This window comes from Thalassophryne amazonica, chromosome 7 (genome assembly GCF_902500255.1).
Source record: "Thalassophryne amazonica chromosome 7, fThaAma1.1, whole genome shotgun sequence".
Taxonomy (NCBI): Eukaryota; Metazoa; Chordata; class Actinopteri; order Batrachoidiformes; family Batrachoididae; genus Thalassophryne; species Thalassophryne amazonica.
In genome coordinates, this window is record NC_047109.1 from 3,236,417 (window position 1) to 3,252,564 (window position 16,148).

At 47.5% G+C, this 16,148-nt stretch overlaps 1 protein-coding gene across 1 annotated transcript in view; it reads right to left on the reverse strand.

Moving 5' to 3' along the window:
* The window catches only part of LOC117513188 (GON-4-like protein), a 130,927-nt gene that overhangs the window by 14,687 nt on the left and 100,092 nt on the right, over positions 1-16,148 (reverse strand). The window contains 5 exon segments of the mRNA XM_034173484.1: positions 449-731; positions 4,662-4,797; positions 4,892-4,990; positions 6,387-6,686; positions 10,743-10,886. Of these exon segments, the coding sequence (XP_034029375.1) occupies positions 449-731; positions 4,662-4,797; positions 4,892-4,990; positions 6,387-6,686; positions 10,743-10,886 (962 nt within the window).

Sequence of the window (16,148 nt, forward strand, 5' to 3'; positions counted from 1 at the left end):
AGGCACAGAGGAGTAGCAGGAGGCACAGAGGAGCAGCAGGAGAGACAGAGGAGCAGCGGGATGTAAAGACAAGCAGCGGGCGGTACAGAGGAACAGCAGGAGGCACAGAGGGGTAGCAGGAGGTACAGAGGAGTAGCAGGAGGTACAGAGGAGTAGCAGGAGGCACAGAGGAGCAGCAGGATGTATGGAGGAGCAGCAGGAGAGACAGAGGAGCAGCAGGATGTAAAGACGAGCAGCGGGAAGCACAGAGGAACAGCGGGAGGCACAGAGGAACAGCGGGAGCCACCGAGGAGTAGCAGGAGGCACAGAGGAGCAGCAGGAGAGACAGAGGAGCAGCGGGATGTAAAGACGAGCAGCGGGAGGCACAGAGGAACAGCGGGAGGCACAGAGGAACAGCGGGAGGCACAGAGGAACAGCGGGAGGCACAGAGGAGCTGCACGGGGTCTACCTGGTCCAGAGGATGACTTTCTCTCCACTTGCTGTCAGAGAAATGTTCTTTGCACAGACGGGGAGGTCAGCGGGAAGAGTGGAGGAGGAGCTCAGACAGGATGAAATGATGGAGGAGGCCGTGCCTGCTTGTGGAACTTCCCCAGTTTTGTTGTTCTTCAAGGAAGAGCTCAGTTCTTTCTCACTGTTCCTTCCTCCCTCCTCCTCCCCCCCTTCAGTTTCATCCACCTCCTCCTTCTCATCAGCCAATGGGAAAGCGTCCTCCCACAATTCCACACTCTGTGCTGTCATTACAAACACAGGCACCAATTAAAATTAAAAAGGAAAGAAATCAAAGTATCCTGACATCACAGATGTGTAAGTTGTCCATGCCATGGGCACTAACACACCCCCATACCATCACAGATGCTGGCCTTTGAACTTTGTGCTGGTAACAATCTTGATGGTCTTTTTCCGGAGGACACGACGTCCATGATTTCCAAAAACAATTTGAAATGTGGACTCATCAGACCACAGCACACTTTTCCACTTTGCGTCTGTCCATTTCAAATGAGCTCGGGCCCAGAGAAGGTGGCAGTGTTTCTGGATGTTGTTGATGTTTGGCTTTCACTTTGCATGGTAGAGTTTTAACTTACACTTGTAGATGTAGCGACAAACTGTGCTAACTGACAATGGTTTTCTGAAGTGTTCCTGAGCCCACGTGGTAAGGTCCTTTACACAATGATGTCGGTTTTTAATGCAGTGCCGCCTGAGGGATCAAAGGTCACAGGCATTCAATGTTGGTTTTCAGCCTTGCCACTTACGTGTAGAAAGTTCTCCAGATTCTCTGAATCTTCTGATTATATTATGGACTGTAGATGATGGAATCCCTAAATATCTTGCAATTGAACATTGAGAAACATTGTTCTTAAACTGTTGAACTACTTTTTCATGCAGTTGTTCATAAAGTGGTGATCCTTACCCCATCTTTGCTTGTGAATGGCTGAGACTTTTGGGGATGCTCCTTTTATACCCAATCATGAGTGTCCTCATTTCCCAAATGCTTATCGAGTGTTGTCAGAAGGAAAGGTGATGTAACACAGTGGTAAACATACCACTGTCCCAGCTTTTTTGAAACATGTTGCAGGCATCCATTTCAAAATGAGCAAATATTTGCACAAAAACAAAGTTTATCAGTTTGAACATTAAATATCTTGTCTTTGTGGTGTATTCAACTGAATATAGGTTGAAGAGGATTTGAAAATTATTGTATTCTGTTTTTATTTACATTTTACACAACGTCCCAACTTCACTGGAACTGGGGTTGTACACAACTTGTTTGCTGTTTAAAATTCAGCAGTTGCTTGTTGCAAAATAATTAATTGTATCCACACAAAAGATTAATTCTGGCCTATAAAAGTTGCCTGAGCCCATTGAAGCTGACCCCCCACCCAGATTACAAAAAATCCAAGCAAACAAGATGATTTTGCCCTGTATTTTCCGACAGTACATGAATGCAGTGGCAGCAGCAGTGCTCACAAATGGCTTCTGCACTGTACAAAAACTCAGCTGGTTGAACAAAGCCAAGCTAAACCCTAACATTACAAAAACTAAGCAAATGGTAAAAAAAAAAAACCCATCAAGAACGACAGCAAACTGAAATACGGATGAATTGAGGTTTTCATTGCCCTTCGTTCAAATTTTTCAACAGCCTCAAAATCCTGATGAAGCGACCGCTGCAGTAACAAAGCTGCACAAAGGTTAAACAATGCCAACGAAAGTCAATGAAAGTCCAGATTTCTTGTTTCATTTGGGCTTGTTGCCCTTCGTTAAGTGCCATGTGACTGGGCCTTAATACAGCAGGAAACCGCATTTGACAGATGGCTGGGAGCCAGTACGGTGTCTGATTTTAATGGAGGGTGGGAGACGTTCAAGTAGAGCCTGCCGAAGACCTACCTGAACGATTTGGACGTGTCCGACTCGACTGGTTTGGACGTGTCCTACTCGACTGGTTTGGACGTGTCTTACTTGAATGGTTTGGATGTGACAACTGTGTTCACGGCTGCTGAGGCGGCTGACAGCTGTGTCCTGAGGTGACACATTGCCAAAGCTTGTGGTGGTTGATGACTACGCGTGAGCTGTCAGACTAGCAGATGACAATAGATCTGTTCTTAGTGACACGTTTTCCTCTTTGTCAAGAGAAAAAAAAAAGTCACTACTGCCGTAAACCTGGTCATATTAAAGGCTGGTCGATCAGTTGCCTGTAACCCTATAACCATAAACCCAGTTGAAGGACAGTCAGAAAGTGGAGATACAGCTGCTGAGAAAGTGTTTGATGGCTTCTTGTCTGATGGTTTCCTGTCTGATGAAGTGTTTGCTGGTTTCCTGTCTAATGGTTTGGTGCTACTGAGGAAGTGTCTGATGGTTTCCTGTCTGATGGTCTGGGTGCTGCTGAGGAAGTGTTTGCTGGTTTCTTGTTTGATGGTTTCCTGTCTTATGATGTGGTTACTGCTGAGGAAGTGTTTGATGGTTTCCTGTCTGATGGTCTGGGTGCTGCTGAGGAAGTGTTTGATGTTTCCTGTTTGATGGTCTGGGTGTTGCTGGGGGGGGTGCTTGATGGTTTCCTGTCTGATGGTCTGGGTGCTGCTGAGGAAGTGTTTGATGTTTCCTGTTTGATGGTCTGGGTGTTGCTGGATGGGGGTGTTTGATGGTTTCCTGTCTGATGGTCTGGGTGCTGCTGAGGAAGTGTTTGATGTTTCCTGTTTGATGGTCTGGGTGTTGCTGGGGGGGTGTTAGATGGTTTCCTGTCTGATGGTCTGGGTGCTGCTGAGGAAGTGTTTGATGTTTCCTGTTTGATGGTCTGGGTGTTGCTGGATGGGGGTGTTTGATGGTTTCCTGTCTGATGGTCTGGGTGCTGCTGAGGAAGTGTTTGATGTTTCCTGTTTGATGGTCTGGGTGTTGCTGGGGGGGTGTTTGATGGTTTCCTGTCTGATGGTCTGGGTGCTGCTGAGGAAGTGTTTGATGTTTCGCTCTCAGACTGCAGGCTTACTTGTAGTTCCTAGGGTTTGTAAGAGTAGAATGGGAGGCAGAGCCTTCAGCTTTCAGGCTCCTCTCCTGTGGAACCAGCTCCCAATTCAGATCAGGGAGACAGACACCCTCTCTACTTTTAAGATTAGGCTTAAAACTTTCCTTTTTGCTAAAGCTTATAGTTAGGGCTGGATCAGGTGACCCTGAACCATCCCTTAGTTATGCTGCTATAGACTTAGACTGCTGGGGGGTTCCCATGATGCACTGTTTCTTTCTCTTTTTGCTCTGTGTGCACCACTCTGCATTTGGTCATTGGTGGTCGGTCTCTGCTCCCCTCCGCAGCGTGTCTTTTTCCTGGCTCTCTCCCTCGGCCCCGGCCGGTCCCGGCAGAGGGCTGCCCCTCCCTGGGCCTGGTTCTGCTGGAGATTTCTTCCTGTTGGGGGGGGGGTTTTCCTTCCCGCTGTGGCCGGGTGCTTGCTCACGGGGGGTCGTTTTGACCGTTGGGGTTTTGCGTAGTTGTTGTGTGGCCTTGCCTTGCAGTGTAGGGCGCCTTGGGGCAACTGTTTGTTGTGATTTGGCGCTATATAAAAAAAATTGATTGATTGATTGATTGATGTTTCCTGTCTGATGGTCTGGGTGCTGCTGGGGAAGTGTGTGTTTTGTACCCTTTAAGAAAAACCTGAACTGACTGACTGACATGTGGGCTGGCCACAGGAAGACAGCCGCTGCCTGTGTCCGGGCAAGAGAGCAGTTTGTGTGGATGCCAGGACTGAAGCTGCTGTAGAGAGGGTGCCCGCAGGAGGTAAGAAAGCTGTTCACTGGAGGAGACCGGACGCAGCAGGCGGCAAGTCGCACACACATGCACACACCTTTCCCCTACCGACAGACAGGAGAGACCCACAAACAAGTTCTGAATAGGTTATTCCTGCATCAGTTGTCCCATGTAGTGAGAGACATCAGGTTACGGGGGAAGCTAGGTCTGGTGGTTGCTTAACAAACTTTGAAGACTAGCTTAGCGCTGTCACACTCCTACTCAGGCTCCTAACCAGTAAGCATTTTGCCTTGGTAGACCCTGTTTAAACTCTCGGGACTGACTGAGGGACCTACAAACAAGGGGATCACACAAAGAGCTCCACCGTGATTCAACTCCTTACACAATCGAGCTAACCTGGGACAGACAGAGCTGCTGAGGCTAATTTTAGACCAACCTTGTTGTGGACTGTAGTTATCCTGTTTCAGCTCAGAGTCCAGGCCTCTGTCTTTGCCATGTTCACTATTGGAAGAGTCTAGATGAGAGTAGAGAGGGTCTAAACTCCTCATGGCTTTTGACATGCCCCCTGAGCGCTGGACAGAAAAGAAACATCATTTCTCCTCACTATTTCAGTTGCCCACTACCCTTTCACAATATTCAAAACAAAATACTAACGTGAATAAATACCTTGTTGCCATGACAACGTGAGCATCCTTTGCCCCTCTGTTGATGAATCTTGGTATCATGACAGAGGCAGTGCCATTCTTTATCCAAACAGTTACACTCCTGGAACAGTTGACATCAGAAGACAGTTTTCATTCACACTAACGCATCAGCAAATGATGCCATCAGCACTTCATTTCATGTCATGAACACATGTTTTACTCGAAGCCCCAGCCCTAACCATAACCACCTACGGCTCTGAACTCCAGCCAACAAGTGGTCAAGACAAAAAGTCAGTGAACGACATGAAGTATCAACCTAATCCACGACTATTAATTTCCTCTGAAATTAAATGGTAAATGGACTGCATTTATATAGTGCTTTTCCATCTGCATCAGACGCTCAAAGTGCTTTACAATAATGACTCACATTCACCCTGATGTGAGGCTGGTGCCTTGCAAAGCGCTCACTATACACTGGGAGAAACTTGGGGATTAAGGACCTTGCCCAAGAGCCCTCAGTCATTTTCCGGTCAGGCTGGGATTTGAATTGAGGATGCTCTGACTTCAAGCCCACCGCTTAACCACGAGACCATCACCTCCCCTAAATTGCTGCTTTTATTGTTCACTGACATTCTAATGACCATTGTACTAAAGTTAAGAATGCAAAAAATAAATATTCTGCGTTTTTAATGAATGCAGCATTTTGACCAGAAATAAAGAGACTTAAAAACAAATAATTTCTAACTATTTCAGACCTCAAACCCCCTTTACATGGGGTTGGGGTGAGTTCTGCGGCCCTTGTGAGATCATGAAATCGTGTTGAACACCACATGTTGCCAAAGAGCTGCACAGCTGCTGCCAGGACCTTATAAGGTCCGCTCTGTATCCTCTCACACACTGCCATGATTGCAATGGTCACTGTGAAGTATGAAGCTGCACCTGACTTGCAGGAGAGTCGCCAAGGCCAGAGGACTCACAAACACCTCACAGGCTGCCCCATGACCACCCAATGGGCGTGCAATAACCGCAATGTTTTCACCACGGCAACAGCGGATTGTCCACTGTAACATGACTGAGTGACACGAGTCTGGACATGAACTCAGAGAAAAAACAACAGTGATTTTTCAATATCACAGCTAGTAGGCACACAGTGCCCCGAGCTGTGTGCCCTGATTTTTATGAATAAAGATCATTATATAAAGCGCAAAATCAGTTCCTCATCAGCTGATTTTGGCACCGTCCTGAGGAAAGGGGCTTGAAAGCAGCACACTGACATCTACAAAGGAACAAACATATTCTCAGGTTTCTTCTTCAGAAAATTATCTTGCTGCATGGACAGTGAAGGTCACAAGTATCAAGTCATTTTGTCCACTAACTCAGCATTTTGTTTTCTTCTTGTATTTTGTTAATTCAGAGGCTTTCATGAAAGCTGCTTTGTGGAAACGTGTGTAGTTTTTACTCTCTAAGCTCAGAGCTGGAGCAGAGCCGCAGTTCATGTCGTGCCTCTTGGTACGAACCTTACAGCTGCTGTGAGATCCCATCTTCCTCCTCTGGCGCCTGCTTGCCATTGGTTGGACCTTATGCCCCTCCTCTTCTTCCTCCAACTCCGGAAGTGTGACTTCCTCAAAGCCAACACTCGCTTGACCTCCTGACACCGAGCCGAGACCATCGTCGCACGCAGCGCCCTCATCTGGCCAGTGAGCTTCTTCAAACTGCCCTGGACGGGCTGGAGCTGGATGAAGTTCATCAAAAAATACCCAGAATTCTCCTTGTAGGTGGGTGTGGCCTCTGAGCAGGCTGGCCATCTGCACTTTGAGCTGAAAATAAATAATGATAATAAAATGACTGATGGTTATTCTGAAAATGTCACAATGTTCAGTTGTAGGAAAGAAAAATAATCCTGTGGAGTCAAACTCAACAAAACATCATGAATTATAAGAAAACTGAAAATTAGGAACACTCAAATGTTTGTGACATCATTAAAACACTTATCAATCAATGATAAATCACCAGTGATAGACTTTTTTGTGCTACAAGATAAAATATGCAAAATTACTCTGTTAGACAGCGTTATTTGCTACATTTATAAAAAAAAAGTTTCACTTTCACACAATACGACTTATTTTACACATAATAAAACCCCAAATCAGAAAGAAGAAAAAACAACAACAAACCCTTCAGTGACTCTTACATTGACTTGGACATCGATTTCGGTAATCGACATTTGTACTTAGAATAATTAATGATAAATGATTACTAACGTAATGAGGTACTAGCTGTTCTTCTTTCCAATTCACAGACTTTGTTTGTACATATTTCTATACAATGAATATTGTGTTTCTTCAACTTTGGTGTTTTCTACGTTCTTTTACTGCTGTGTTGTCTGCTTCTTATTCAGTTTTCTTTTTCTTTGAAAGAATTTTTGTGACTAAAAAAGAAAAAAACGCACAAGAATTCCAATGTGCTTGTACATAAATGCTTTTGTGCAAATGGCAAATAAACTATTCTATTCAAACAGACTGACAGTGGCAGTCTGCCATAAAAAGCACATGCTCACAACACCAGGCAGCAGCTTAGAGTTTATAGTGCACAACAAAACAATGAACAGGAGACAATGCACAAAGAGGCGAGGGCCAACAGACGACATGCAGAGACACGAGGTCCGGCAGACGACACACAAAGAGGCGAGGTCCAGCAGACGACGCACAAAGAGGCGAGGACCGACAGACGACGCACAAAGAGGCGAGGACCGACAGACGACGCACAAAGAGGCGAGGACCGACAGACGACGCACAAAGAGGCGAGGACCGACAGACGACGCACAAAGAGGCGAGGACCGACAGACGACGCACAAAGAGGCGAGGACCGACAGACGACGCACAAAGAGGCGAGGACCGACAGACGACGCACAAAGAGGCGAGGACCGACAGACGACGCACAAAGAGGCGAGGACCGACAGACGACGCACAAAGAGGCGAGGACCGACAGACGACGCACAAAGAGGCGAGGACCGACAGACGACGCACAAAGAGGCGAGGACCGACAGACGACGCACAAAGAGGCGAGGACCGACAGACGACGCACAAAGAGGCGAGGACCGACAGACGACGCACAAAGAGGCGAGGACCGACAGACGACGCACAAAGAGGCGAGGACCGACAGACGACGCACAAAGAGGCGAGGACCGACAGACGACATGCAGAGACACGAGGTCCGGCAGATGACACGCAAAGAGGCGAGGGCCGACAGACGACATGCAGAGACACGAGGTCCGGCAGACGACGCACAAAGAGGCGAGGACCGACAGACGACGCACAAAGAGGCGAGGACCGACAGACGACGCACAAAGAGGCGAGGACCGACAGACGACGCACAAAGAGGCGAGGACCGACAGACGACGCACAAAGAGGCGAGGACCGACAGACGACGCACAAAGAGGCGAGGACCGACAGACGACGCACAAAGAGGCGAGGACCGACAGACGACGCACAAAGAGGCCAGGACCGGCAGACGACGCACAAAGAGGCGAGGACCGGCAGACGACGCACAAAGAGGCGAGGACCGGCAGACGACGCACAAAGAGGCGAGGACCGGCAGACGACGCACAGAGACGCGAGGACCGGCACACGAGGCACAAAGAGGCGAGGACCGACAGACGAGGCGCAAAGAGGCGAGGACCGACAGACGACGCGCAAAGAGGCGAGGACCGACAGACGACGCGCAAAGAGGCGAGGACCGACAGACGACGCGCAAAGAGGCGAGGACCGACAGACGACATGCAGAGACACGAGGTCCGGCAGATGACACAGAAAGAGGCGAGGACGGACAGACGACGCACAAAGAGGCGAGGACCGACAGACGACATGCAGAGACACAAGGACCGGCACACGAGGCACAAAGAGGCGAGGACCGACAGACGAGGCACAAAGAGGCGAGGACCGACAGACGAGGCACAAAGAGGAGAGGACCGACAGACGAGGCACAAAGAGGCGAGGACCGACAGACGAGGCACAAAGAGGCGAGGACCGACAGACGAGGCACAAAGAGGCGAGGACCGACAGACGAGCACAAAGAGGCGAGGACCGACAGACGAGGCACAAAGAGGCGAGGACCGACAGACGAGGCACAAAGAGGCGAGGACCGACAGACGAGGCACACAGAGGCGAGGACCGACAGACGAGGCACAAAGAGGCGAGGACCGACAGACGAGGCACACAGAGGCGAGGACCGACAGACGAGGCACAAAGAGGCGAGGACCGACAGACGACATGCAGAGACACGAGGTCCAGCAGACGACACACAAAGAGGCGAGGACCGACAGACGACGCACAAAGAGGCGAGGACCGACAGACGACATGCAGAGACACGAGGTCCGGCAGACGACACACAAAGAGGCGAGGACCGACAGACGACGCACAAAGAGGCGAGGACCGACAGACGACGCACAAGAGGCGAGGACCGACGACCACAAAGAGGCGAGGACCGACAGACGACATGCAGAGACACGAGGTCCGGCAGACGACATGCAGAGACACGAGGACCGACAGACGACACAGAAAGAGGCGAGGACGGACAGACGAGGCACAAAGAGGCGAGGACCGACAGACGACACACAAAGAGGCGAGGACCGACAGACGACACGCAGAGACACGAGGTCCGGCAGACGACACACAAAGAGGCGAGGACCGACAGACGACGCACAAAGAGGCGAGGACCGACAGACGACATGCAGAGACACGTGGTCCGGCAGACGACATGCAGAGACACGAGGACCGACAGACGACACAGAAAGAGGCGAGGACGGACAGACGAGGCACAAAGAGGCGAGGACCGACAGACGAGGCACAAAGAGGCGAGGACCGACAGACGACACACAAAGACACGAGGTCCGGCAGACGAGGCACAAAGAGGCGAGGTCCGACAGACGAGGCACAAAGAGGTGAGGACCGGCACACGAGGCACAAAGAGGCGAGGACCGACAGACGAGGCACAAAGAGGCGAGGACCGACAGACGAGGCACAAAGAGGCGAGGACCGACAGACGAGGCACAAAGAGGCGAGGACCGACAGACGAGGCACAAAGAGGCGAGGACCGACAGACGAGGCACAAAGAGGCGAGGACCGACAGACGAGGCACAAAGAGGCGAGGACCGACAGACGAGGCACAAAGAGGCGAGGACCGACAGACGAGGCACAAAGAGGCGAGGACCGACAGACGAGGCACAAAGAGGCGAGGACCGACAGACGAGGCACAAAGAGGCGAGGACCGACAGACGAGGCACAAAGAGGCGAGGACCGACAGACAACATGCAGAGACACGAGGTCTGGCAGACGACATGCAGAGACACGAGGTCCGGCAGACGACATGCAGAGACACGAGGTCCGGCAGACGACACACAAAGAGGGGAGGACCGACAGACGACATGCAGAGACACGAGGTCCGACAGACGAGGCACAAAGAGGGGAGGACCGACAGACGACATGCAGAGACACGAGGTCCGGCAGACGACACACAAAGAGGGGAGGACCGACAGACGACATGCAGAGACACGAGGTCCGACAGACGAGGCACAAAGAGGGGAGGACCGACAGACAGAGTTTTTTTCCTGACTTTGAAATTTAATCAGTTCTTATGTACTAGGATATGAATCCTCAGTTAAAAAGTTCATCATGATATATGAAAAACTATGGGCTCCAGGCTGTTCACAGACAGACAAACAAACAAACAAGGGTGAAAACATGACCTCCACTAACTTCAGTGGCAGAGGTAAAAAAAAAAAAGAAAGTAAAAAGCACGGGGGTCAATGCAGCTGTTGCTGGAGGGTGACGGATCTGTACTTTAGGGTTTTGCTTGCGTGAGGAGGATGGCAGTACCTCGTGGATGGTGGCTGGGCTGAGGTCTGGACATGTCTGCAGAGCCTTGATGATCTTTTGGTAGTGAGAGGGATTATCTGCAAAACTGATCTCCAACTGCCGCAGGAAGCGACGGCTGCGCTCAAACGCCTGCTGCTCCTCAAACTGGACAAGCAGAGAGAAGATGACTGAGTGTGTGGACTCTGTCCTACTTTAAATTCTCAGAACTGTACAGGACACATATGCACAACTTTGTACTCACGACATCTTTGTTCTTGTAGCTCATCTAGTTTACTGACTGACGTCAGGTCTTTACATTTACAACAAATCCAGCTCATGTCACATCATGTGCAAGACCGGGTGCTCCGGGTCAGTTATGTTACAGCCACGACACCACGGAAACACCTCACGTACTGGAAGGCAACCACCAATTTCAATTTATTTTCATTTATATAGCGCCAAACCACAACAGAGTTGACTCAAGGCGCTTTACACAAGTAAGGTCTAACTTTACTAACTCCCAGAAGAAGGAGAAGGAGAGGAACAGCAGTAGCCAGTAAACCAGTATTGAGCAGTATGTCTGGTGTTTATATTGCAAACTGTTTTTCTTTTTTACTTTCACTTTTGATAATCTATGTGCTTCTTACTCTGTGTGCTGCTGTACAATGCTGCTGGAACCTCAATTTTCTTTAGGGACTCTTTCCACTAGCCCGAAGCTTCACTAAAAGACCCAGAATTTAGATAAAGTTGAGGCTGCAGCACGTGCCGTTTACTGATAAAATGAATTAAAAGAGTAAAAAGCATAGTAACGTATTATGCCAGTATGCTGCCATACGAAAGGGAAAATAAGTGCGTCTTAAGTCTGGACTTGAAAGTCTCCACAGAATCTGACTTTTATTGATGCAGGGAGATCATTCCACAGAACAGGGGCACGATAAGAGAAAGCTCTGTGACCCACAGACTTCTTATAATAATACCCTAGGGACACAAAGTAGTCCTGCACCCTGAGAACGCAGAACCTGGGCTGGTACGTAAGGTTTAATTACGTCAGCTAAGTAGACAAGCTGCCCATCCTCACATCTCTAAAGAAAAAAAAAGAAATCTATCTCATGACCAAATTGACTGCTGATTACATCAGTGTTAACTACATGATGCCACAGGGCGATGGCACTGCATTCCATCTTCAGCATCCTGTGTCTCAGCGCTTCATCTTGTCAGCATGGCATGTCTGGATTTGTCTTCTCCAGATGAGACCATGCATGTCAGAAACCCTCGTCTAACCTTGTTGAGTTCTGGCAGGATTGTGCATTACTGTGGCACATTTGAGAGCATTGTGGTGCATTTGCCATGTAGCTGGACTCTCTGGTGATGGCGGCAGAGAAGAGAAGAACAGAGAAGAACACTGGACAAACTGCTGGACATTATGGACAATGCCAGCCTCTGCACACCGTCATCAGCAACCAGAGGAGCCTCGTCAGCCACAGACTGCTCCTTCCCAAGTGCAGGAACAACACAAAACACCAACTTTATTTATAAAGCACCTTAAAACAGCTGACACAAGGCGCTGTACACTCCAAACATCAGACAAATTAAAACACAATAAAATAATAAGGGAGGTGCCAGTCTGTGAACAATTTTACAGACTAGTAGCAGAACCTTAAAATCTGATCTCACTGGGACAGGAAGCCAGTGAAGAAATGCCAAAATGGGTGTAATGTGGTCAAACTTTCTGCTTCGTGTCAAAAGTCTGGCTGCAGCATTTTGACCAATTGGAGAGCCCTAATGCTGGACTGTGGTAAACCAGAAAATAGAACATTGCAGTAGTCCAATCTAGAAGAGATAAACACATGGATCAGGGTCTCAGCATCAGCCATAGACAGGATGGGACGAATCTTCACTATATTTCACAGGTGGAAGAAAACAGTACTAGTAATATTTCTAATGTGGAGGTCAAAGGACAACGATGGATCAGAAATTACTCCAAGGTTCCTCACTTTGTCAGTGTGACGTATGAAACACGAGCCGAGGCTGAGCGTTAATTGGTCAAATTGATGCCGATGTCTCACTGGACCAAGAAGCATCATTTCAGTCTTATCAGAGTTTAAAAGTATGACGTTTCTAGACATCCAACTTCTCACTGATGCAAGGCAATCTTATGTGAACGAGATTACCATCAGTGCATGTATTAAAGGATTATTAACCAAGTGTGTGGTCTATACGGGGAAATATCAGACCGAGGTCTAAGTACAGACCTCGCTGGTGCTCGGTCCGTGCGAAAAACACAGAGGTCTGATTTTCTCTGTACAGACTGAGCAAGTGTGTGTGTGTGTGTGTGTGTGTTATATATAAAATGTATAAACACGCAAACGCCCAAATATGAAAGCTGCTGATGGCTCATATACAGAGTGGAAGTGAAACAGTTCTCTTCAGCAGCGGAGGTGAAGTTTGACTCAAAACAAACAAACAAACAAAAAAAAAACCAAAAGAACAATTTCATCTCCGAGCTGAGCAGCAGCTCATCTCAGCTCACCTCCGAGCTGACAGCCGGTGTCCCGACAGAAATTCGGAGCAGAGCACGAACTTGCTAAAAACAGATGGTCCGGTCATTAGCTGTATGTTTTTTCAGATGCTGTTTAGATATTTATGTTGTATGTTCATGTCCGACTTGCTTTTTCCAATCGTGTTTTTAGCTTCTGTTTTGGAAAGAAAATATGCATTTCAGACTGATTGTCATGGAAACTGGTCCGATATTAGAAAATATCCGACCGGTAATCAGCCTATCAGAGCCAAATAATAAACTGAGTATGATCAACATAGCAGTGAAAGATGATCCAAAAAACGCCTCAAAGTAATCCAGGAAATCTTGTGCTGTAAAAGGAGCGTGAACTACAGGTGGTTGCCACCATGTTGAACAAGAACTTTGAGTTCTGCTTGTTTTTGTTGATCAAATCAGAGTAATAGGTCCACTTTGTAGCCAGTAATACATGTTTATAGTCTAAGATAGCATCACGCCACAGAATTTGAATTTTCAAATTTTGAACTACACCATTTCTGTTCTAGACCTCTAGCCTTATGCTTGAGGTCACACAAGTAATCACTTGTATTGTAATCACAGTAAATCTGTAAGATTTATCATAGGTTAACTTCAACTGTGAGAGACAGAATCTAAAAAAACAAAAAATTCAGAAAATCACGTATGATTTTTTTAAAAATAATTAATTTGCATTTTATTGTCTGAAATAAGTATTTGATCCAACAGAAAAACAGACAATGTTTGGTACAGAAACCTTTGTTTGCAGTTACAGAGGTCAAACATTTCCTGTAGTTTTGCACCAGGTTTTCACACACTGCAGCAGGGATTTTGGTCCACTCCTCCATACAAATCTTCTCCAAATCTTTCAGGTTTGGAGTTTCAGCTTCCTCCAAAGATTTTCTATTGAGTTCAGGTCTGGAGACTGGCCAGGCCACTCCAGGACCTTGAAATGCTTCTTACGGAGCCCCTCCTTAGTTGCCCTGGCTGTGTGTTTGGGGTCATTGTCATGCTGGAAGACCCAGCCATGACCCATCTTCAATGCTCTTACTGAGGGAAGGAGGTTGTTTGCCAAAATCTCGCAATACATGACCCCATCCATCCTCTCTTCAATACAGTGCAGTCGTCCTGTCCCCTTTGCAGAAGAGCACCCCCAGAGTATGATGTTTCCACCTCCATGCTTCACGGTTGGGATGGTTTTCTTGGGGTTGTTCTCATCCTCTAAACATGGTAAGTGGAGTTGATTCCAAAAAGCTCTATTCTGGTCTCATCTGACCACATGACCTTCTCCCATGCGTCCTCTGGATCATCCAGATGGTCACTGGTGAACTTCAAACGGGCCTGGACATGTGCTGGCTTGAGCAGGGGGACCTTGCTGCCCTGCAGGATTTTAAAGCATGACAGCATCATGTGTTACTAATGTAACCTTTGTGACTGTGGTCCCAGCTCTCTTCAGGTCATTGACCAGGTCCTCCTGTGTAGTTCTGAGCTTTCTCAGAATCATCCTTACCCCACAAAGTGAGATCTTGCATGGAATCCCAGACTGAGGGAGATTGACAGTCATCTTGTGTTTCTTCCACTTTCTAATAAATAATCATAACAGTTGTTGTCTTCTACCAAGCTGCTTGCCTGTTGTCCCGTAGTCCATCCCAGCCTTGTGCAGGTCTACAGTTTTGTCCCTGGTGTCCTTAGACGGCTCTTTGGTCTTGGCTATGGTGGACAGGTTGGAGTGTGATTGATTGTGTGAACAGTTGCCTTTTATACAGGTAACAAGTTCAAACAGGTGCAATTAATACAGGTAAAGAGTGCAGAATAAGAGGGCTTCTTAAAGAAATTTAACAGGTCTGTGTGAGACAGAATTCTTGCTGGTTGGTAGGTGTTCAAATAATTATTTCATGCAATAAAATGCAAATTATTATTAAAAAATCATACCATGTCATTTTCTGGATTTTTTTTTTTTTTTAAGATTCTGTCTCTCACAGTTGAAATGTACCTATGATAACAATGACAGACCTCTACATTCTTTGTAGACTGGAAAACCTGCAAAACTGACAGAGGGTCAAATACTTATTTTCCCCACTGAGTGATCAGAGACCACTGACGTAAGAGGCATGATGTCAATATTCGTGACGGCAATACCACGTGCGAGAACAAAATCCATGGTTTTTCCACTAATGTGCGTCGAGTCCTGAATGCATTGCTGAAATCCTAATGCATCCACAATTTCCATAAATGATTTGCAGAGGGGATCAGAAGGATTATTTATATGAATGTTGAAGTCACCAATAATCAGAATGTTATCTGCACTAGTTGACAAGTTAGAGATGAACGCACCAAATTCATCAAAGAATTCAGAGTATGGGCCAGGGGGCCTATATACAAAGCGGACGATCAGATGCTCAAATGAGTTATATATGTCAATCAATTTTTTCAATCAATTTTTTTTTTATATAGCGCCAAATCACAACAAACAGTTGCCCCAAGGCGCTTTATATTGTAAGGCAAGGCCATACAATAATGATGTAAAACCCCAACGGTCAAAACGACCCCCTGTGAGCAAGCACTTGGCTACAGTGGGAAGGAAAAACTCCCTTTTAACAGGAAGAAACCTCCAGCAGAACCAGGCTCAGGGAGGGGCAGTCTTCTGCTGGGACTGGTTGGGGCTGAGGGAGAGAACCAGGAAAAAGACATGCTGTGGAGGGGAGCAGAGATTGATCACTAATGAATAAATGCAGAGTGGTGCATACAGAGCAAAAAGAGAAAGAAACAGTGCATCATGGGAACCCCCCAGCAGTCTACGTCTATAGCAGCATAACTAAGGGATGGTTCAGGGTCACCTGATCCAGCCCTAACTATAAGCTTTAGCAAAAAGGAAAGTTTTAAGCCTAATCTTAAAA